This window comes from Hesperophylax consimilis, chromosome 22 (genome assembly GCF_061612785.1).
Source record: "Hesperophylax consimilis isolate HC1 chromosome 22, BYU_Hcon_1.0, whole genome shotgun sequence".
NCBI classification, from domain to species: Eukaryota; Metazoa; Arthropoda; class Insecta; order Trichoptera; family Limnephilidae; genus Hesperophylax; species Hesperophylax consimilis.
The window spans coordinates 27,780,651-27,804,946 of record NC_142857.1 but is presented as its reverse complement, the minus strand read 5'-3'; the positions used below and the strand labels follow the sequence as shown (position 1 = coordinate 27,804,946).

Genomic DNA, 24,296 nt, shown 5'->3' with positions numbered 1-24,296 from the left:
AATAGCTTATAAATCCACGATAACGTCCAACCATGGCAGGTGCTCCATCTGTAGCTACTGACATTATATTTGATAAAGGGATTGCTTTTTCAATGAAGTAATCCTTCAAAACATGAAATATTGATTCACCTTTAGTGTCGGTTAAGTGTAAGTAAATGGTACTATCAGTGTATGTTGAGATCCACTATCGTGGACCCCCATTTTCATTTCATGGACCCCCAATTTTTTTTTTCCCTGACGTAGACCCCTTGCAGGTTGTCATAGACCCCTGGGGGTCGATATAGACCACTTTGGGAATCACTGCTCTAAAGGATATTGAAAACCCTATCAAAATTCGTTACATAGTTTTGAAGAACTAAGCGCACAAACAGACAGACGCGGATAGCGACTTTATTTTATATTATTTAGAGATTACCATACAATCAACGTAATAAATCTGTCACTTTTTCAATCCAATAATATAGCCTATTTAATCTTAACCCTTTCAGCCCCAGTGTCAATTCAAATTAACATGAACTTTGTGAATTTTTTTACCGTAACGGTAGTGATTTAGAAAAGCCATGTTTTTGTTTTCTTATAGCTTGTAATCTTTTCTGTGGCATCTATTTTTTCCGCTCGGTTGAAATCCTTATTCCCGCCACAACAATGATAAATATTTTGACATCTACTGATTGTGAGTTTCATCGAATTTCTGCCGTCATTGATTACTTAATTTAAGGTGAGATATCAATATTTTCTACTCGATTTATAAATATTTTAACGCATTAAGATGTGTTCTATAATAATAACATCAGTTCAATTCACTGTTCACAGTCATTGCCAGAATATTGTAAATAAATTTCAATGTTCATTCAAATTAACACTGGTAGTGACAGACATGTTTTCGACTAGTATGGCCACAGACATAGGAATTAATAGACGAGAAGATAATGGCGAGGGGTAAAATCAACTGTTGAAGAACGAAGGGGGTAAGGCTGACTGTGATTCGTCAATAAATCAATCTGACAGTAAATAGGCATCTCGCATTATAATATCACCATTTAGTTCTTAAAAGTAAAATCTGCTTTTGAATGAATAGACATTTTTACATGGGAGCGCAAATTACTCGCCACGTTATGAACTAATTTGCGAAGTCCAAATTCGGCAAAGTAAGGCAGCTTCTATTTTCAGAGTATTTAGTTAAGACACTTTTACAAATGTTTCATAATTTACTTACCCCAGTAAACAACGATGAGCACACTTGAGAATCGCTACATTGTGATGTGATAGTATATGTTTCTAAAACTGATCCATATAATACGGTGTGAATAAGCTTAAAATAAAGTAAAATAATGCTTACTTATGGAATGTAATACGACAATTGGGTTTATTCTCTTTTTCACATCTATTTTTACAAGTTTTCATATCACAAGTCAACATTTTGCAGTGTTATTTCGTAAAATGAACCGATGATGCCTCGACCATAGTTCGCACAAGAATGATGACGTCACGTTTTCAAATTTCACTTGAGGCCATACGCGAGCACAGCCGGCGCCAATGGAACCGGTATGGGGAGTGGGGATAATACGCTTTTAATCACTTAGGGCAGGTCTACTAATATTCATATGTCTATGAGTATGGCGAATTTTTAAAGATTTATTATACTAGATTACTTCCTTATTTCTGAATGAATTTAAGTTAAAATGTTATTTGTTTGTACCTTAGAGGTTATCGCTACATTGTAAATATGCATTTTTGACATGAAACAGTTATTTGTATTACTTTTGTGTTATGTTTATTTTACCTTACTATTTAAAAAATACCCTCTGACATCCAATGTTAATCCAAATTAACATAGAATAATTACTAAAAAAAAAAAAAATTAATTACCAAAAATTTTCAAATCATTTTCTGAGGTATTATCAAGCATTATTATGTTATGACTATGACACATTTTATATATGTGGAAATAATAATGCGGGTGTGAAAAGGTTAATGAAAATAATAATGCGATTTTTCGAAAATCTCAAAAAAGTAAGGTATTTGGTTTTGACAGGAAGAAAACACAGTTTTATGGAGGGAAATAATCAGGACGGGTTTTAAACTGAAGGTATGCTTTCTTTTCTTGTGTGACTATCGCACATAAGTCCCAACTGTTTGAAGTGGATAAGGGAAGGAGAAAGGTTAGGATGTACCTAGCTATTCAGATCCTAAACACGGAAATTGTCATTTCTAGTAATACAGTGGTGCCTCACACAACGAACTTAATTCGTTCCAGGAGCAAGTTCGTTATGCGAAAAGTTCGTTATGTGAAACGCGTTTTCCCATAACAATACATGTTAAAAAAAATAATTCGTTCTGTAGCATAAAATATGGTAAGATGACATAAAAAAAAGAAAGAAGAGCGAAAGAAAAAAGGCATTCTTTTCCAGAAAAGACCCGTTTCATCGGCATTGAACACTTGTTGTGGGCAGTATCCTTCATCCATAATAAATTTTTGAAAATTAATAGAGAACTTTTCTGCTTCTTTTTTATCAGCACTGCCAGCCTCACCATGCATATTAACGCTGTGGATTCCATACCTTTTCTTAAATCTAAAAAACCACCCCCTGCTGGCTTTGAAATCTTCTTTATTATCTTGATTGCTGCTACTTCCAGGGATGTTTTTCTTTAGATCTTCATAAATTATCTTGGCCTTGTAACAGATAATATCTTGGGTTGTTACGTCACCTTTCACCTGCCTGTCCTTAATCCAAATCGCTAATAGCCTCTCCATTTCCTCGTGGATTGAAGATCTATGTTTTTCATTAAATAGTTTTGATACTCCTTTGGCTACTTTGGCTGATTTTATTGCATCCTTGTTTGTCAAAATGGTGAAAATGGTGGTCTTGTTGAGGCCAAACTCTTTGACGAGGTCACACTGTTTTACCCCACATTCACTCCTTCTAATTATTTCCTGTTTCATTTCAAGAGAAATCACCTTCCTGCTTTTTTTAGAACCCATCATATAAAAAAAATGTTGAGTTTATCTTAAAAGGACGACTGCCGTGATACGTGTGCGATTTAATTCGTAATGAAGAACGATTGCTGCGATACGTGCGTAAGTTAAGCGTACTACGCAGTGACTAACGAGTCTAACGACTGCCTGCGCGGGAGGATGCAATTAATCGGCAGTGATCGTAGAAGATCGGGCGACTTCGTTGTGTGAAGCGAAGTTCGTTGTGTGAAGCGAAGTTCGTTGTATGAATCGTGAAATGAACGAAAAGGAAGTTCGTTGTGTGCAGCATTCGCTGTGCGAGGCGTTCGTTGTGTGAGGCACCACTGTATTTCAATTCTTAATGGTGGTCTCAGCAAGGCGATACTGAGAGTATCTTCCCAACTGCAATGTGTCACACATATACAGTATAATATTATTTTATTTAAATAATATATGAAATAACATAGAATATTTTAAACATTTAATTAAATTTGTGCTCTCACTGGTTCTCGAACCCGTGACCACCAGATTTGTAGATGAGGATTTTAACTGCTCGACTATGGAGGTTGTTGTGTTGTGGAAATGATTGATTTAAAAAGACCAATTCAAAGATAATAAACAAGGAGACAAAAAATGTGCAATAATTTTAATTAAACAAATATATTTTAGCAACAACTTTTTTGAAGGTTATTACCCATCAATGTAATAATTGAATCCTATAATTTCTATACCTGCTATATCCGATTTTTTGACAAAATGATCTGAGTATGACATCTTGTTCACATTTTTGCGAGCAACAAGAGGAGCCTAAAATTGAGTTTCAAAACCCTCCTTTTCGCGACCAAAAACCATGTTTAAACTGCGAGTGAGAAACCAAATCCGCTATATCATACAGAAAGTTACTATCAAAACCCGCTATATCGGATTCAACGAATCACAAGCAGTTATTTTGCCAAAATACAATATGGCCGCCGCTCTGACGCCACGCTCGTGTTACAAAATGATCTACGCGTGAGTTTCTAAACCCGCCATGTCGGCTCAGTTGACTATCAAAATCACGAAGTGAGTATCAAAATCCGCTATATCCATTTTATTTATCGAAATAACTTAATTATTGCTAGACATATATAGAAAAATAAATGCTTTTCGAAATTTTATTACTCCAATTCATTATATAAAAAATTGTAATGCATTTACTTATGTACGCTAGAGATGTGACAGTTTTTTGCGGTTTTCTCCAAATCAATGAAAGTTGATATAGCGGGTATAGAAATTACACGACTCATATATCGTTGAAGAAAAAGATAATACTAACAAATCTAAACGAAAAATGAAACAGAACAAGACACAGAAATTAAAAAGATAACGGACACAACTAGGAATCGAACCCAGGATCTCTTGTCATATTTGTCGATCTCATATTTTAAACTCAGAATTTAAAATATCATCTCCCAACTAATTTTTCCTAAATTCTTTTCTAAATGATCACAAAGTTCTATTGAATTGGTTTGTAACCTAGATACTATCTCATTTTCTGTGTCTTCTTCTGTAATGTTTCGTTTAGGTCTGTTAGTATTATCTTCTTATTAAAGAATATATTTTATACCGCAAGCATTCATAAATAGTCATGCTTTTTTAATGTCGTTATTGGGTTAAATCAAAACCTCCAAAAAATTATTTTTATTTATTTTTGTTTTAATAAATTGATTTTTTTTTTTAAATCCCATACAAGTTAGGAGGCTGCTTTGAATGAGTGTCTCGGCCTTGTGATCTGGGAGGTTTTGGTTAAAGATCATTATAAGATTATCCGCTTCCCACTTATTACATCTTGAGTAAGATAAGTCAGTATTTGAAAACACATTCATAGTTTTTAAACCCTTTATTGATCATCAAAGAGAATTGAATTATTTCACCGTACATAGAGATAAGTATCAAACTTAACTGAATAAGTCAAATATTGAATAAGAATTATTGTTATCATTTTTATAGACATATAATATTATCCACTCAGATAAAAAATAATTATTTATATAGATAAAGATAAAAAATCTGTATATTTACATAATGGGGAAGATAAGATTATCTAATGGTCGAATGCTATAACTTTTTTTATTTCCAGAAGATGTTTTTAATTTTTGTATATGAAAATATATTTTATACCAACTTGTATCGTGAAAACTGTCAAGTTTAAAATTATTAATATTTTATTGAAAATAATTTTTTTATAAAATATTAATATTTTATTGAAAATAATTTTTATATAAAATATTAATATTTTATTGAAAACACATTTTCTGGTAAATAAATTTTTGTTCTCTCTGTCTCTGACATCAGCTGCCGTCTGCAGCTCGGGACAATTCCGATAAATAATTAACAACTTCAAACTTTTTCTCACAGTAAATTGTGAAAAATTTACACAGTGATACGGCGCTGTTATCTGATAAGGTTTTAACTTTCACTTAACCCATATTTCGCCGCTACCAGTTCCTGTTGTCAGATTTTTATTAAATTAGATGTAAAAGTGGACCATTAAGAAAATTAAATTAATTATTATTAAGTGTTGCATTGACTCAGAAATAATCTAAATTGAATACCTTTTTTATGTGAGTACCACACAAGAGTCCTAACTGCTCCTGGAACCAGTGAGTCTGTGGCATCCCCAATATGGTATTTTTACTGTTTTTTTTTATTTAAAAAAAATGATAATGAATATGTTTAATGTTTGACAAATAATTTTTCTATAACAGTTTAAAATGTGCCATGTTCGTTTTCATTTGTGTATTCGGCGGTGTTGACGTCATGCTGGCTGACATTGGTGTCAGTTATCTTACCAGCCAGTGGCGTTTTTTTATGTCAAAATGACGTTGTAGCCAGTTGGAACCATTTCGGAATGTGCAGTTTTAGGTCATTTTAAATCAATAATGTATATAAAAATAAAAATATAAATGTTCGTTTCTTCAAAATCTCAAATATCCAAAAGTTCATATATTTTATATTTTAATTGTTTTGTTCGGAGCGATTGATTTGTGTGTACGTTAGTTAGTAGGTAGATTGTTGGTTGATTTCACGCAACGTTGCATTTCACGCAACGTTTCAATTCTGAATGGTAGTCTTTCACCAGGGCGATACCAATAGTATATTCTACTCTGGAATGTCCCTCAAATAAACCATATTATTTTACATTAATAAATCGGATGACACAAATTCGTTGAATTAAATTACATTTACTTATTCATAGCCAAGGACCGTAACCCCTCAACCACGGAAAAAAGTTCTTAAAATATTTTGCAATATATTATGTTAACAATAATAATTATTCAAAAACAGCTTACCTGTTTGACATATTTTGCCCCACTTTGAAGATCGAGTACTTGAAGAAATAACGGCATTTCCTTATAAAATTCTCAGAAAATGACCCGGCATGCTGACCGTTGCCTATTCGCAACGTCAGCATAATAGGGGTTAATAATATTACGTAAACAATATTTATTTTCGAAGAAAGCAAACACTTTGTGGCTTGACATTATATGAATCAATTTTTTCTACTTTGTTTTATTCCACTTTATTTGAGTTATACACGGTGTCCGGAAACTCGTAGTACAAGCGGGAAACTGGAGAATCTACACCACATGGGGAACCCAAAAAAACATAAAGTTTTTTGATTTGAGCATTTTCAAAAAAAATATATTTTTCGGCTATTTTAGGGTTAAAGTTTTTTCTGGTGTTTAGGGTTGAATAACAGATGTTTTAACCCTGCAGAGCAGAAATATTTTATGATTACACCGGGTTAAATGAAGGGTGATTTCAAAATAATGCTTCAAATCCGAGTTTCTTCATTTGTTTTACTTTCAAATAGTTTTAATTAGTTGGGTACTTTGATCTTCAGTAATAATTTATAAGAATTTTATTAAAAAAAAAAAAAAAAAAATCAACTTCAAACTCGATTTACTCGATAACGAAAGCTCAAATAAAAAAAAAATATACTACAAAATCGACTCCAAATGTGATGTAGATTCACCAGTTTCCCCGCTTGTACTACGAGTTTCCGGACACCCTGTATAGGTCGACCGGTTTTGGTTGCACTCAACCTTCTTTAGGACAATAGAAGTTTATAGTTCCATCATCCTGGAGAAGGTTGAGTGCAACCGAAACCAGCCGACCTATATAACTCAAATAAAGTGGTTTAAAACAAAGCAGAAAAAATTTCATTCAAAAATAATATTTGTTATCTGTGATAGGTTCCCAATGACTGGTATTGACACCTGATTACACCTACACCTGATTAGAGCTGCTAGAATCAAAGGCTTACCGCCGATAGTGCCATTGCACCTCTTTCTCATAAATTATTGACCTCAAAAGAAATACACCTACTCTGCATTCAATATTGTTTACTATTTTTTTTTTTTTTATATATTTTCACTCTTATTATGTGTACTTATGTGTTATGAATGTGCAACTTAAGTCTTGTATGATATAGATGGCATGAAAGAAAGACAACTGTGGTTGTCCAGTTCATTATTACAGATTGTGTTGATTACAGGCTATTATTATTATTTATAGAATGTATCTCCTATCCTAATCCTATATTAATCTACATTCTTATTAGTTTTAAGACAAAATAAATCTCCTTTCTCTAACCAACAAACTTTTTTGACTTAACCTTATTTATCCCTCATATATATTTATCTTTGTAATAAAAACAAGTTGTTTGTTTCTTAAAATATAAATAAACTAGTTTGTTCTGAGAACAGTAGACCTTGTGTCCAAAAGAGTATGTTTCTAATTTTCACTTATTTAATAAATAAAACCAAAATCTTCTCTGAAATCATTAGATTTGTAAGTAGGTACTTAAATACCTTCCTACTTAATTATAAACCATATATTTTATGTGACATTTTTTTTTAAATTTCAAATAAGGAATTATACAATTTGTCATGATCTCAATGACAATTCTTTTTTTCAAACTTTCTTCAGGCAGGTAGGTACAATAGTATTGAAAAATGATAATAAGAAAGTCCGAATTAACGCTCTATGGTTTCCTGAATGTTTAAAATGTATCAAAATAGAAATGGTAGGGAAATAAACACAAATATCATATTGCCCACCAAAGGTACGCGTCACATAGCTCTATATACATCTTATTCCATTCAAAACAAATGCATTAATGTCATCATTTTACTGTGGTGAAACTGACATAAAATAGTTCATGGAAAAATATATATTGTTTACACAGCCAAAGGGGGTTGTTTATCTGTTGTATAAACTTGAAAATTCTCATTGAATTTCGGAATATTAAGGTATTTTAAATGTGCTATATATTTCATCTTTTTGAAGATTTCGTAAAAACAAATACCATTTTAAGAAACTAGATAAAATTATCTCTTAGATTTTTGCATTTTAAATAGACTTTGATATTTATAAATTGGAATATTTTATTTTCAAAAGATAAAAAGTTTAAAAAAAAAAACATTTTTTACTCCAAACGTCGAAAAATTGAGAGAATGCAAAATTTTGAAAACATTTTCCCGTAAGGAATCTGCAAGAAAAATTTCACCTCTCTTTTAATCTCGTTTATACAGTATAAAAATATTATAATATTACCCAGAAAACAACAAAAATGAAATTTTCAATTCATTGTTAACGCAATATAATCGTTGATTTCTATCATTTATATTTTCCTAGACATACGTAAAACATTTGTGTTGTTAAAAAACATCACTTTCATAGAATTCTTATTAAATTCACGTGGTAACAGTCAATTAAAGAATGATGTGTCCGAAATAACCTAACTTTTTCAAGACTGAAATTTCACGTGTCACTCTGCAGAAAATCCAACATTGCCAGTTCTTTCGGAGCCCAGTTAAAGATTTTTTTTTTATTAGTACCAACTCGAATCTAAATGTGTAACGAATGTGAAGTGTTTTTTTTTTAGTAAGGTTGATAAAATATGGAATTATTAATTAATTAAATTAAATAATTTTGGTATCTACCTACTAACTATACTTGGCTCGTCTGAATTGTTCCCACAATCGGTTCCAATTTCGAAAATGACAATTAAAACTCAAAGTAAATCCAAGTGCATTGAAGTTACAGACAGAATCACAACCGAAATTAGTATTTTTCATTTAAATAAAATAGCCATATACGCCTCTCAGCTAGTTTTGTCATCATTCTTAGGATTATTAGACAGAGTGATTCAAACTTATCGATTTTTTTTTTTACATTAGCTCCATACAGGAGGCCCTGAGGAAAACAATTTCCTCGGAGCCTATGTCATCTTTGGGGATGCTGTGTAGAGGGTCTTTTTATGAAAGGAAATGGAGGAAGTTCTGGGAAGGAAAAAGGTATATAGATGTGACGAACGTATGAATCCATCCCTACCACTGCGGCGCAATGGGATGTTCTGAGAGAGTTCTGCTGGAGAGGTCAAAAGGTCTCCCTCAACCAGTCTCTCCTGATCCAGCCTGCCACGTAGTTGGTGGGTCCCATACCTCTTCCCATAAACCCGAGCCGAGCCCCCCTGCTAAGTCACCAAATGTAGCGAACTACTTAGGGTGACCTGTGGCAAAGCTGTTGGTTATACAATAAATGGTTCCCGGGGCAACGGTACCCATACCCGCCATTTTTTTTAGCAATTTAACTGGTGACATATCGGTTTGCAGCATGTTATGTAAAATAAGATGATTTAACATCTGGAAAGTGTTGACAATGCATTTTTTTATCATTCCAACACCTTTGTGATTTGTGCTTACTCTTTAGGCACTTGCGACTTTCTTCAAGTAATCTGAACCCACTGGTTAGTGGTTGAGTTGACAAATGCGTCGGATTACCACCCAGGCACCGTGGGTTCAATTCCTTCATCGTAACATAGGCAACATTTCCGCTTAGTATGATGGTAGTAGAAGTTTTTCAAATATGTCAGGTTAATCGTAAACCACGAATGATTTTTTTTAAATAAATAAATATATCGTCGTTGAGCTTGCAAGACCGGCTGTGATGTGAGTTTTTTTTTAAATTTTACAGGAGAAGCAAAAAAACTTTCCCAGTTTTCTATTCAAATAAACAACATTTGAATAAGTATTTCGCAATAATAGCCGAGATTGAGCCCGCTATCTTGATTTTTTTTTGTGAAATTTTTGGTGTGAGAAATGATTTGCTGAAATCTGGCACATAGCCGTTTTTACCAATGACGATAACATACATGTTTATATAAAAGCAGTAATTTTTTTTTACATAATTTTATATATAAGATGTACCACTACAACAAAGCTAGGCGTGTGTATGTGTGTGTAGAGGGTGATGTGGTATTAGGTTAGTTATTTCTTTATTTATGTGTTAAAGTATTCAGTGTGTTTTGTTATATAAAAATAGTACATTTAGCAGGGGTGCCCGGTTGCATCGGGTGAGGTGTGTTCAGGATGCATCTGCTCTCCAGCTGCGTGGCATTTGCAGATCGGGAGAGGCTGGTTTGGGCAGACCCTTTGACCTCTCCAACTGGTCTCTTGACCCATCGCCTTGTGCCGCAGTGGGAGGGATATATTCATATGTCTGTCACTCCTGGACATACTGATCCCTAGATTCCTACCCAACCCTCATACCTTTTACAATCCCAGAACTTCATCTCCTTCCTTTCCTTAAAAAAAGACCCTCGACACAGCATCCCTAAAGATGACAGGTCCTGAGAGAAATTATTTTCCTCAGTGCCTCCTGTGTGGGGTTAACGTATAAAAAAGGTGCTCTGAATAAATACATAGCACTATTAATCCTTTCGGCAAAACGGTTTCCTGCCGAACACATGCCCAAAATTTATACTCTTCGAAACCGTGTGAGAATAGGGAATTTATAAATGTGAAGTGCAGAGCTATTTGATTATTTAATATGCTTTTTTTGTGTGTTATTATTATTTGTATAGTTTGGAATACAAATGTGTTGAATGTATCCCCATACTGATAAGAATTTGCGAGAGATAAGGCCTGAAGCTTCCTGCTAAATGTGCTGTACGCTTGTTGAATGTTTATCAGGACTTTCAATAATCGGGAATTTCGTAGAGTGAAAAGAAATGGGGGAGGGGAAAGGAAAGAGCCTGAAGGATTTTAACCAACGATTCCTTAGCATATTTGGAGTAAAAAATGTAGATGTCATTTAGATGCAATGGATTCCATGATACATGCTCTGTCTCGTCTGTACGGTACTGAGACGAGACGGAGTGCGTATAACGTTACCCGTTAGGTTGTACTCAGTGACGACATGTGATAGTGAAATATATATTTTTTTAAATTTTTTTTTTTATATATCGGACAGTATAATCAAACTACATTTTTAACACAGAAATTTCTACTTAAAATTCTTCGGGTACGTGCTTACATTTGCGGTACGGCCTACGAGTGGTAGACATTTTCAGTATCACCCTTGTGAAAGACAAGAATTCAGAATCCAAATATTGCTTCTGTGACCAGATCTAAATAGCCGGGTACTCACATTCCTTGTCCCCGACTTCTTCCCCACCCCATTAACTTACTCACAATATACCCCATAGTCTCACTGGCTCCAGATGTATGGGAGCAGTTGGGGCTCTTGTGTGGTACTCGATAAATTTATTGGTGATTGTATGTTCCAGTTGGCAACAAGAACGACACCCCCGAACGAAAGGTGGTGGTGACGGAGGACGCGCAGAGGTTCGCCGACCAGATGGGCATCCCCTTGTTCGAGACCAGCGCCAAGGACAATATCAACGTGGAAGACATGTTCCTTAGGGTCACCAAGATGGTGAGTAAACAGCCAACCAAACACCATTGATTCACCCTTCCGTTCATTGGAAAACCTACATTGTTATTGTGTTGCGCTCACTGTGTCCATCATCGCGACGGATATCACATTAATCACGATAAAGCCTTAGACACATTACGCTATATTATGCGCGCATAATTTGGGCATGGCATATGCGTATTATATGTTGGGGTGACACACTACGCTATAATCTTACTCAGGAGAGGGGATCAGATGGATAAAGGAAGTGCCGCCCAAAATCATTTCTTTGTATGGGATCTGTCACTTTGACAGATGACAGCCGCGTAATTACGGCACTCCGTGAATTTTTCTGACTCCTTCTCCGAAAAGTTTCAAATACTATGTGTTTCTGCCTATCCTGTTGGTGAAAACTTCGATGACAAACTATGTGTGTACGAAAATATTGAGTACTGAATTTTTATACAATGCGCCTCGATCCTACTTGAACTTGAAGCCACATCCTTTGTTTATCCTGTGCGCTGTACCTCATTATAAACAGTTGTGCAGGAGTTAAATTGATCCCAGACAGTTTCACACTGGTTTGACTCCCACTACTTCCAGACACAACCAATTTTTCACTTCACCATTATTATGATCCTGTCGTACTTATGATTTGCAAGATTTATAAATAATTTTTATACCCGGCGCCGAGTGCATTGCGATGTGATATTATTTAAAAAAATAAAAAAACCGGGACATGATGTTAATAATCCTGTTATAAAATTTTCTGCACGTCTTATGGTTTATTTAATATATAGTACCTTTAATTGGGGTAGGTACTTTATTGCAATATTATTTTCTTTCATATTTGAATATGTTCTTTTTTTTAAATATATCTATTTGATTTTGTTTTCTTGATTGAATTAATGAAATGGATTCTTGGAAGTGGAAATTAACCCGTTTCCCGATATCCGATTGAGCTGAAACTTTGCAGATAGACTCTTTGTCGATGACAATGCATTCAATCGACTTTTGGTGGTAATCATGCACACATACGCATTTTTCTGAAATTGGATGACGTTATATTTAAAAAATTACAGCAGTTAATATATGACTTAAATGTCCGTGCTATCTAATTAGAATTTGGCTTAGTCCCAGTCCCTGGGTAGGAAGGTTCAATCAAACCCAAAAAATAATAAATTTTAAAAGAAAAGTTCACATCAGTTTAAGTTTGATTGTAAAAAAAATACAAAAAAAGTTTGGCAGGAAAATACAGTTTAGGAACTAAAATAAGAAGCAGTGTGTTAGGAATTCAACTAATGTTTTTTTATTGTTGTTGCAGGTATTGAGAACGAAGAAAGAGTCGAAAGAGCGACAGAACTTGAACCAGCAAGAAACAGTTAATCTTCACCGTGCGCGCAAACAGAAGCGGAAGTGTTGCTAATATTACCTTTACGCGCGCAACTCTGTGTTCGCCGCTAACTCCTAGACTTTAATATTACGGCCGCCATACGCACCACCAACCTTACCTTTGTTTCCAGCCAAATAGCGTTAAGATTATGTACAGTTACAGATGCGACCACGTTCATTCAATGTTGGATATATGGAGACCGATTTGCGCTAAAGGTTAAATTACAAACCTATTTGTAAATAGTCAGTGTCAGTACTGTGCGGCAATCAGATACATATTCCTATTTCTCTTTCTATTTTGAAGATAATACAAGATAATTCAAGGTAGTAAAACAGCAATCGGCAATTTATATTACTAGCCATATTAACAATATTTATTTATTAAAAAAAAATTCACGTTACAAACAAATCTTGGATCAGATTTCTTCCGACAAGATTGAGGAGTATCTCTAATTTTTTACATCTAATTGCAGGACATGGACATAGACTTACACAATAGTTTAACTGACCGGTTTGTAGCTGATTGGTCCAAAGCCTTGAGTTCTCAACCAGGCGCTGCAGGCTCAATCCCCTGCTTGCTCAATCCTCCTCCATCACAATTAACAATTGTAACAATAAAGTAACAATTTCACCTTTTTAAGATGGTAGTGAGATAATTCAAAAATATTGTTTGGTTATTCGTAATCTAGGAAAGTTTGTCTTTCTTTTTCTTTTTAAATTATCTGTGTTTCTTTAAAATTCATGGTGAACATAAACACTGTAAATATTCAAAGTGTAAAAGTCAAACGGATTTTGATAAATGACAAAATAACGATTCCTAATGTCTTGTTTCTTGTGAACATCTTTTGTATGGTGGAGGGTTAGAGCATATAGGTCAGTGAGCCAGTCCGGGGCCTCAGGTTTCGCCCTGTGGACCTCATAAATCCCTGTCGTCTGCACCGCACCGCATTCAAACATCGCCGACTCTTTCACTCCCCACCTGTGCATCATGTTGGCACAGCGAACACTGAACTTCTATCTGTTTGAATTCCTATTTAAATTAATGTTTTTAAGTCTAAAGCGCAAATCGGACTTATACTACATTTGAATTTAGTTCAATCGGACCAAGAATTTTGACTTAGCAATAAAGCTACCCTTTACGTTATGTAGGTGCACAAATATACATGTTAGTTGTGAATGACATATTATATAATTGTTGATATAGAGTTTACTAGACGGGTCCTTTGCCAGAACAAGCTGACATATTAAAATTGAATACAATCACCTATTTTTCCATGTTTACCAATAAAATGACACACTAATTCTTCAAATATGCAAAAAAAAAAATTGAATGCTTTCTTTTTACATTATTATTTTCATTTATTTATTATTTTTTTAATGAATTTTTATCTAGACCAATTCCATTGTTAACGGCAGCAAAAGACTAATGAAGTGTTGGTCTGGTATAGGTACTTAGTAGACTTCTAGTTTGGGGTCATTTTAGGTGCCGCAATGTTCAATCTTCTGTAATCCATATCTATATGTAGAATGTTGAATTTTAATCTTTTTTTTTATCATCACATAGAATTTTAGAAAATTGTTGTTTTTTTTTTTGTATGGCGGCCGTTAGCATAAAGATGTAATCTTATAGCGTGTTAATAATAATTTTTATTGTCTTTTTAATGAATGTTTTCCTATTTCAAAATGTGCAAAGTTTTGAATTTATGAAACAAAATATAGGACTTTCTTAACCAATGAAATTTTCCTTTAATGTTGAACATTATTAGTTAGAAATTAAAAATTGTATACCATTTATACATAGTTTATAAGTTGTGCATAAACTCCCATATTTAAATAGTAAATCAGTTATTTTAACAAACTAATGTGACTGAATAATCGCTTCCCAAAGTCACGTCGAGTAAAGTTGAAAAATTTTACGGGAAAGCCACAATAGTTTTGTGGAGAGATAGGACCTTCTTCCACAGGGATATGCAAATATCTGATTCATGTATCTTGGTGACTACCCCCATACATCTGCATGAAGGTTCTTACATAGGTAAAAGTAGCCAAAATTTTGTAAAATCGTTGGCGATACCAATCTTCCGCGACCAGCTGAGCGAGGTTATTCCCATACACGTCATCGAGACTTTAAACGTGGCATAACTTGTGACGGACATTTTTAAAAATGCGTGTGTTACGAAGATCGTTATGAACATAACAAATCAACAAAGAATGATAGCTACAGCAACTGTTTGGTTGTGAATGAGGTTATGAAAGCATTCTAGTTTTGACGTTTCGAGAATTCTCGAGGGGCTCATGATTTTAGTAACAACGTCTACGGACTGTCTGCTACAAGTTGTTTGCGACGTGACTACACAACAAGAGTATCGGATACTTTTGTGTGCCTATGGAAGAATGGTCTCAGTTGCGCATTAGTTAGTTAAAAACTGATAACAATTTATGAATGATTTTAAATATGAAACTGTTCATAATCAATCCGGCGAGTGATCTCCCCACATTAGATAAGTTAAATTTAAATGTTGGATGACGAAACAAATATTTCCTATATTTGCAGTCATTGCTCAAATTGAGTTTTAATTAAAACATTATACATATTTGTTTCCATAAATACAAGAGCTACAAGCCATTAGAACAAAAGGATACTCGTGCAATGGGGTTTGCAATTTTTCATTCTATATGCCAAGGGGCTGCATGTGTGAAACAAAATTACAATTACAATTTATTAAATACAATCACGGATACATATATGGTATATATTCAACTAATATAACCACTTTTCAATTGAGGGGCTGGATGCAATAACAAATTAAGTTGAAAATTGTAGTTTAAAAGTTGTAATTAAAATCAATGTTTTTTGAAATGTGTTAATATTCACTTGTTAATAGTGTTGAAACTTTTGCTTGTAGCTCCATCTGTGTAAAACATACAGAAGTCATATTTACACAGAAGATAAAGAAGGGATTGGAGTTACCAAAAAGGCGAAGGGAGCAAACACAGCTTGTGCGCATTTAAGTTGATATTGCATCCAACTCCTTAATTATTATACAGTAAAACTCACATATTTTCACATTTAAAACTTGTTTGTTTAGATCCCACGAAAATTTTCATTAAAAAATGGCCTAATTTGGATGAGAAATTTTACAAAGTATTATACATGTATAGTGTTTTATTCCATATAAAAAATATTTTTTCTGATCCATTGAAAAAAATTACGAGAGATTTTCTGTATGATGAAAAGATTTTTGTAATAGGTAATGCTAATTTTTTTAATTCTAAAACATATTGGTTACACAAGCGCCCTTTTGCTTTTCAAGATGATGAAATAATGTGAGGAATTATTCTACTATTTTTTTTTATACCTTTCAAGATAAAACTCAAAACAGCTGTATTTATAATTTCATAATGTATTGTATTTTCACTACAATTGCGGTGATTTGATGACTATTTTTGCATTAAATGATGAAGCTCCTGAATTAATTCAAATAACGCTTGTAATTTAATAAAAATCACATGCCAAACCTTCACAATAATAATCCTGTAAGATATTGCTAACAAATAATCGTGCAATCGATCACTTAAATTTTGGCAGGTCACTAAACCATAGATTATTCCTCTTTTCCTGTAGAATTTAACCATAGATATTTTAACCTTGAAAGTGTTCCAACTGTTTTCTTGCTATTCAAATATTACCCACTGTTATCATGTTTCAAAGAGTATATATTTGTAATAATAACCACAGAGAAAAGAAAACAAAGCGGTATTTATAGTTAAAGTCCATTCAGATACAATAATAGTCTGGTACTTTCAATTGTATTTCTCTCTCTTTTCTGTTTCTTAAAAGACTTGGTAGGGTGTAATGTAATACAATATGTAAGTAATGTTATTCAATATATTTCTTGCTCTGTGTTAATAACATTGTAACGTGTTCCATTTCAAATTTCCATAATACAAATAATTGAATTGCATATTTTTCATAAAACTGCCTATTTATTATATAAACGTAACATTCAAATATAGAAAATAATGGTTGACTGAGTAAAGCTAAGAATGAGTTGTATAGTACCTACGTAGAAGAATATTTCAGTTTTAGCAATAACGGAATGGTAAAACATTAAACACCTGTTAGTGTTTGTATTAAGATTGATGTTAATAGAAAATTGATTGCATGTTTTTTAATGATTTAATTACATAAATCGAGCTTTACTAAATATGTTTTACGATCATATTAAATCTAAACTTGTTTTTCTACAGAGCTCCATTGTAAATTCTCTTTTAGCTCAGAACTGAAGCCATATAATGGTACGTATACTCTTGCGAACCGTACCACGGATTACAGATAAGGAACGAATCAACTGCAAGCGGCATTTCGCGCCATTTGCGGGGTTGCTTAGTTTGTTTCCCATAAGTTGAGGTTCAGTTCGACAGTTCGGCTCGCGGATGTATACGTAGCATTAGAGTGATTGCAATACAGAGCAATTAGTAGTTGAGTGATCCAAAGCATTGGGTCTCTGTTTGATTATGTTTCTCCATCATTACACAAGCAACATTTTCCTACTGTAATGATGGGAGTATGAGTAATTCAAATATTGTCAGGTTATTTGTAACCCAGAATGTTTCTTTCTTTTTTTTATTGATTAAAGATTGCCATATGCTGATTTTCTAAATTATCATTGGGAAAGACCAAGTCAATCAGGGGTTAATTTTATTATCAATAAAAGTCAATATTATGTTTAACGGTAACGCTTTTATTTTCTTAACTATGACATAAGAACTTAAATTCATTAGGGATTATTAATAAATTATTGTTTATTTTTTGGCTTTTTGCATTCCACCGATCCATTTAATGATTTTTTTATAAATCATTTAGTTTATACACATTAACATTAAAATCAAAGCAATGCCCATTGTTATAAATATGTAATATCAGTTCCATACAAAAGTTATTGTAAAAAATTTTTGTTGAATACATTTTTTTAAACCTTTTCATATCAATATGTATGTAGTGTTAGAGAAGTAATATGTATGTAAAAATAACATTTTAGAAAACCATCCTTACCGAGGAATTAATAATTAATATGTAGTTATAAAATATGTTATGATTTAGAAATCGTGTATTGTTTCTTTAAATCATTATTTTCTGTACAATTTATTTAAAAACTAAATTTTACCGGATTTTTACTGTATCAATTTTTTTTTTATTAGCATACATAACTTTATAATTATAATTGTTTAATTATTTAAACAATGAAATCAAAACTTTAAGACAATTATTAATAGATTGTTCTGTTAATCAATTGTTATTTTGTAGCATTTTTTTGTAAATAAACATGTTTTAAGTACATATCATTTATTCTCATAATTTTTGATCCTTTTTATCAATCTTAAAACTAAGGGCAAGTTTTTTCACAAAATTTAGGCAATTCATAAAATTTCACAAGTTCTATGAAAGTCGTATTCTATTCATGTATGTACTATGAAATAATAATAGAACAGGAAAAAAACTTTGATTTTTAACTTTGAAATTTGATGAATTGTTTGAATTCTGTGAAACAACCCGACCTGTGAATGTAAATTTCAATCTAGTAGATGAACCTCTAATTCCAATGAATACTTTAGCAAATCTTACATCTGGAATTGACAAGCATTATAAAATATCTTATTTGAACCTTTCCACTGCTTGCCGTATCCTGTGGTGCACAAATAATCCTTCTATACCCAACGCTACAAGCACTTGAACTGTCGGTGGCTGAGTTGACATCGCGTTTGGGTCCCACCCAGGCGTAGTGTGTTCAATTCCTCGGCTGGCTAAGTCCTCCATCACAACACAAGCAACATTTTCCGCTTTCTGTGGTGGTAGTAGGAGATTTTCAAATATTGTCAGGTTATTCGTAACCCGGGAATGTTGTCTTTAAAAAAAATATATATATATATATATTTCTATATCTTTAAGAAAATAATTAAATAAAGTTTGGAGATTGAGAGGTCCTCTACTAGAAACAAAATTATTTTCTTAATTCAACAGAATATGTATTTTCAGGCCTAATTTCAGCAATAAAAGGTTTTTTTAATTACAACAATAAATGAATCAAAAATCACTGCCATTTCATAAAATGTTTCACTATAAAAGAGCACAAAACCTTCAGATATTTGACAAGCCTGTAAAACATACTTCTTTCATTGACTTTTCACATTTATTAGAGTTCATTGATATTTATTATTTGTCATTACGTTGTATATTAAACTCATTACTGAAATTTTGTTTTGTTTATTTATTCCTTTTGATTTTTCTTCTTCCGATAGCAGTACGATAAGTGGAAGGAATGCCTCAATTTTTTACCAATTTATCAAGCAAAATTACCAACGAATTTTCTGAAATTATGACTTACTTATTTGATTTCACAATCTACGTCACAAACTTGGAAACTTGTGACATTTGGGAAAATAAATAGGTTCACTACATTGTGTACTAGAGAAGCGATTCCTAACCCTTTTCTGTCCTGTTAATAATCAGTGCCTACGAAAACAAACATGTTGAAAACCAAACTCGAAAGCTTTATGGCGCCCAGCCAAACATAACCTTATAGATATATCATACTTGTCGATGACAGATTCCGAAATCAACACAACCGCAAAGCTACGCTGGTTGCGGAAGTTCCATTACAAAGGAATGTTATTAAGTTTAATTTGTAGCACTCACAGACATAGGAATTAATAGACGAGAAGATATGGGCGAGGGGTAAAATCAACTGTTGAAGAACGAAGGGAGTGAAGCTGACTGTGATTCGTCAATAAATCAATCTGACAGTAAATAGGCATCTCGCATTATAATATCACCATTTACTTCTTAAAAGTAAAATCTGCTTTGAATGAATAGACATTTTTACATGGGAGCGCAAATTACTCGCACGTTATGAACAAATTTGCGAAGTCCAAATTCGGCAAAGTAAGGCAGCTTCTATTTTCAGAGTCGTAGTTAGTTTCAGAGTATTTAGTTAAGACACTTTTATAAATGTTCATAATTTACTTCCCAGCAACCAACCAGCTTTGTGTTTCGCGTCCAGACGTTTCTCGATGTGATAGTAACAACTGATTCATATTATACGATGTGAATATGCTTAAAATAAAGTAAAATAATGCTTATATATGGAATGTAATACGACAATTGGGTTTATTCTCTTTTTTCACATCTATTTTTACCAGTTTTCATAGCACAAGTCAAAATTTTGCCGTGTTATTTCGTAAAATGAACCGATGATGCCTCGACCATAGTTCGCACAAGAATGATGACGTCACGTTTTCAAATTTCATTTGAGGCCATACGCGAGCCCAGCCGGCTCAATGGAACCGGTATGGGGAGTGGGGATAATACGCTTTTAATCACTTAGGGCAGGTCTACTAATATTCATATGTCTATGGTAGCACTCCATTTTTATTTTTTCTTTTATACATTCAATAAAATTATTATTCAATTTATATAAAACAGTTTACTAATGAACTAGCTCTGCTGTGTTATTATTATTAATTGTGCATGACAGCTGTTTCGCCTTTTTAAAGCATTATAAAACTGGTGAAGCCAATTACAGACGATATATGATACGGGTGATGATAGTTATAATGCGTTGAGTGTTTTGAAGAGAAAATTGTTAAGTGAAATCTTTAAAACAATCATTGATTATAAATTTTATTAGTAAAAGTGAAAATCAATATATTAGCAAATGTATAGTATATTTTCAAAATATAAGTATGTATTTCAAATTAAAAAGATATTAAATTGATACTGAATCTATAGATATAAAACCTATAATAGTTGGGAAAGATTATACCGTTGGCATTGTATTGAAGCGGCGATGTGATGTATGAAGTTAGCGGTGTGGCAATTCATCTTCTTGAGGTACGTCATGGCGTCCAAATAGGGAGCTACGACCCAGACATGATCAGTCTCAGGTGCAGCTCTCAACCAGGGGATGCGGGTCTCCAAATTCTGGGTAGCAGGGTGGATTGCTCCACATTCAGTCTCTGATTCCAGCAGGAATTCCGGTTCGGGTCCAAGAAGGTGGTGTTGTGGCTATTCCTCCCGGGTGGGTCGAGATCCAGGCTCCTATCCAAGAGGCCAGCTGCCTTCCAATCCTCGGAGGTGGTTGATTATGCTGTTGCAAGTCACAATGTCGCCAACCTTGCGGTACCAAAATAGCGAACATAGCTACCCATAAAATAGGTACTTTCCAAGTTCAAAGGGATCCACTCACGAATTGTAAAATTACTTTTTGGTTATGAAATTTATTTCGAAATATAATAATTTAGATTTTGCTTACACGAAAGGGCTCCGTTTTTTATGTGACACCTCACAAGAGCGCCCCTGTCTGTACAGTGTAAAAGCAGGGGAGCTATGTCGCCACCCGGTTGGGCAGCGTTGTGAGGCGGGTTAAGGTAGGGGATTTAGGAAGGGATTTATTAATACGGGTCTTAAAAAGAGGCCCGGATTATATGAAGGAGGAAAAACAGATGACGGTAGCTCATTCCACATACGTCTTAAACAAAAACGAGTCGGAGAAGCGGCCCATTCTCATGAAGCCAACATCAAATGTGAACAGGTATTCTGCTGGTGTTCATCGAGTTTCACACACATGCACCGGAGATCGATGTTATATCTATATCATCGTGCACTAGCACGCTCCATTAATGTGTACAGATAGGTATTACAGATGGCAATCGTTCTGTTAATAATGGATTGTAAATCAGACAGACCACCCTCCTTTGAACAGAATCAGAAGAAGTAGGTTTATCAAGTATAGTGGGGCTCCAGCCCAGAGGTGGCTCCCAAATTCAATTTTTGGGCATCTTGAGATTTTTATAGGATTAGCAGCTGGTTACTATTGAAGAATCTGCTGGCCCTATACAAGACGCCCAGTTTCTTGAAAGCCGATACTTGAGCCGATCTGATATACTTACTCCAAGCATTTCAATGAAGTTTTATTGGGAAGGGTGCTTCCATCAAATTGCAACAGACAGTCATTAATCTCCCTCTTTTCCAAAATCAGACACGCTTGATTTTTTTAGATGTTGAAACTGACCAGGTTGGCCTTACGCAGGCACGAACCTTCTCGAGGTGGTAGTCAACTTTATATCTCAAAACTTCCCGAGCTGTACGGACATCATAAGTGAAAGGTTATCAAAAAGATAACCCTCGTGAACGGAAGCCGGAGATCGTGTGTTTAAATCCCGGCGTGCGCAAGTAAATTTGATTTGATTAATTTGTGTTATTTCACAATTTGCTCATATATAGTATATTTGTGGTGCGTGTCAGAGTGGAAGGTACACTCAGTATCGCCCTGTTGTAAGACCACCTTTCTGAATTGACACGTTGCTAGAAATGGATTTGGCCATGTTTGGTAACCAGATCTGAATAGCCAGGTACTTACTTCCCAACTATCCTCTTCCTCATCTCCTTCCCTTTCCCAATACCTGCAGCCTCACAACATATCTCAGTTTGTGACGCCATAGTGTCACCAATTCCAGACAATTGCGGGACTCTTGTGCGGTATTACATAAAAATAAATAAAAAATTGCTGGTAAAGCCTACACTTTATTTTGCTATTTGAGAGGGCGCGTTGTGCAGACTTCATGTGGTCGGAACCATTTATTGAGTCTTAGCTAATAGAAATTTAGATTTTTCTTACCTCCTTCAGGATGATGTGCTCCTAGTATATTTTGTTATATTATATTTTTGGAACCCACATTACAATATTCATGTATAAGCCTATTGAAAGAATACAAAATAAATTCTTATGTTTTAAAATGGGTATTCCAGCACTCTTTTAAGCGATATAAATATGCTCAAATTGTCAGACAGAAGAATTGACTTGGTATTTCTATATAAAATTCTAAATGATGCATTTGATAGAACAGAATTGATTGCAATGGATTCGAATTCCACTATATAATACTAGAGAAGTCAGGATTTATTTCACTGCAGAAATTCTGGGACTAACTACCATATGTTTTCCTCAGAATACTAATGGAAGGAAATAATTACACTGGGTCAGTGTACTTGTTCAATTTATCACTAAACAAATACAAAAGATTTTACTGAGGCAGTTCGGTTATGCATAGTAAATACTTTATAATTCATATATAAAAAGGTTAATAAATAAACTACTATTGCAGTTTGTCAGTAGGTGCATAGTAGTTGACAATTTTTTTTTATATTAAAAAATTACAATCAATAAATTCAAAAACAGTTTTCATGGGGGAAAACGCATTATAATTTGTGATCAAGAGTACTCGAAATTTGAGCAAATAGAATCCATTTGTAACAGTTAACAATCACGTTGTGCGCCATTGTAACCGTTGAACAAGGGCTAATAATAATTTAGACACCATTGGTCGCCAGTGTAATGCAATAATCTCACGAACAAATTCACCACTCTAGGGCCATTGCAACATGAATAGTAAAAGACAATGGGAATTGCTTTGTTATTGGATAAAAGAGGTACGATGATTAATTTTATATTTATTCAAATAACAAATAGAGCTAGAGACTCTCAAATAACAAGAATTAGCATGATCTCAAGGGGTGTGCGACAATACGAAGAATTGATCGCACGGAAGGAATTTTAAAGTAGCAATAAATTAGTTAAAAGTGTGACATAATGTATAACATAAAATATCTGACCTTGATTCACCGAAAATGGGCGCCATACAACTCTTAGGAAAGAATTGTAAATAAGTGAGGGATTGACATGATGACCAGCGATTAAATATATCTAACTATGTCCGCCATCAGCTTCCCCCGTGAAATATGTCGACTGGAGCAGTTGCTCGTATCACATCAGTTGGCACAACCTCTCCGCAAGGCTGTCCGATTGGTACTGGCCATAAATGAACCACTCACTAGATCAATATCTTCGGGTTTTTCGTACTGAGCCCATGGGTCCTAAAGTTTTCCATAGATAAAAGTCTGTAACTGAAAAATATACGTCACTACACGACATACTCACCATCGACTAGGATAGAAACTATAAAAAAGGCGTAACCATAGACAATATAATTCTCATTCAGAGCCAACCCCATTGGCTAGCCTAAAATCGGCCAATGACAGCGGCCTATAAACATGCATGAAGTGCGCACTGGTTTGTGGAAAATATACGTCACAAGTCAGCCATAGAGATTAGCGTGTCTTTTTTTCTGACCCACTTTTTTCTCG

General features: G+C 33.9%; 1 protein-coding gene across 1 annotated transcript in view; it reads left to right on the top strand.

Moving 5' to 3' along the window:
- Nucleotides 1–19,329, top strand: part of Rab35 (RAS oncogene family member Rab35) — a 36,959-nt gene extending 17,630 nt beyond the window's left edge. Inside the window, exons 3-4 of the mRNA XM_089645162.1 lie at nt 11,574–11,722; nt 13,026–19,329. Of these exons, the coding sequence (XP_089501288.1) occupies nt 11,574–11,722; nt 13,026–13,127 (251 nt within the window). The 3' untranslated portion in view covers nt 13,128–19,329. The remainder of the gene's footprint in view (nt 1–11,573; nt 11,723–13,025) is intronic.
- The last annotated feature ends 4,967 nt before the right edge of the window (nt 19,330–24,296 follow it).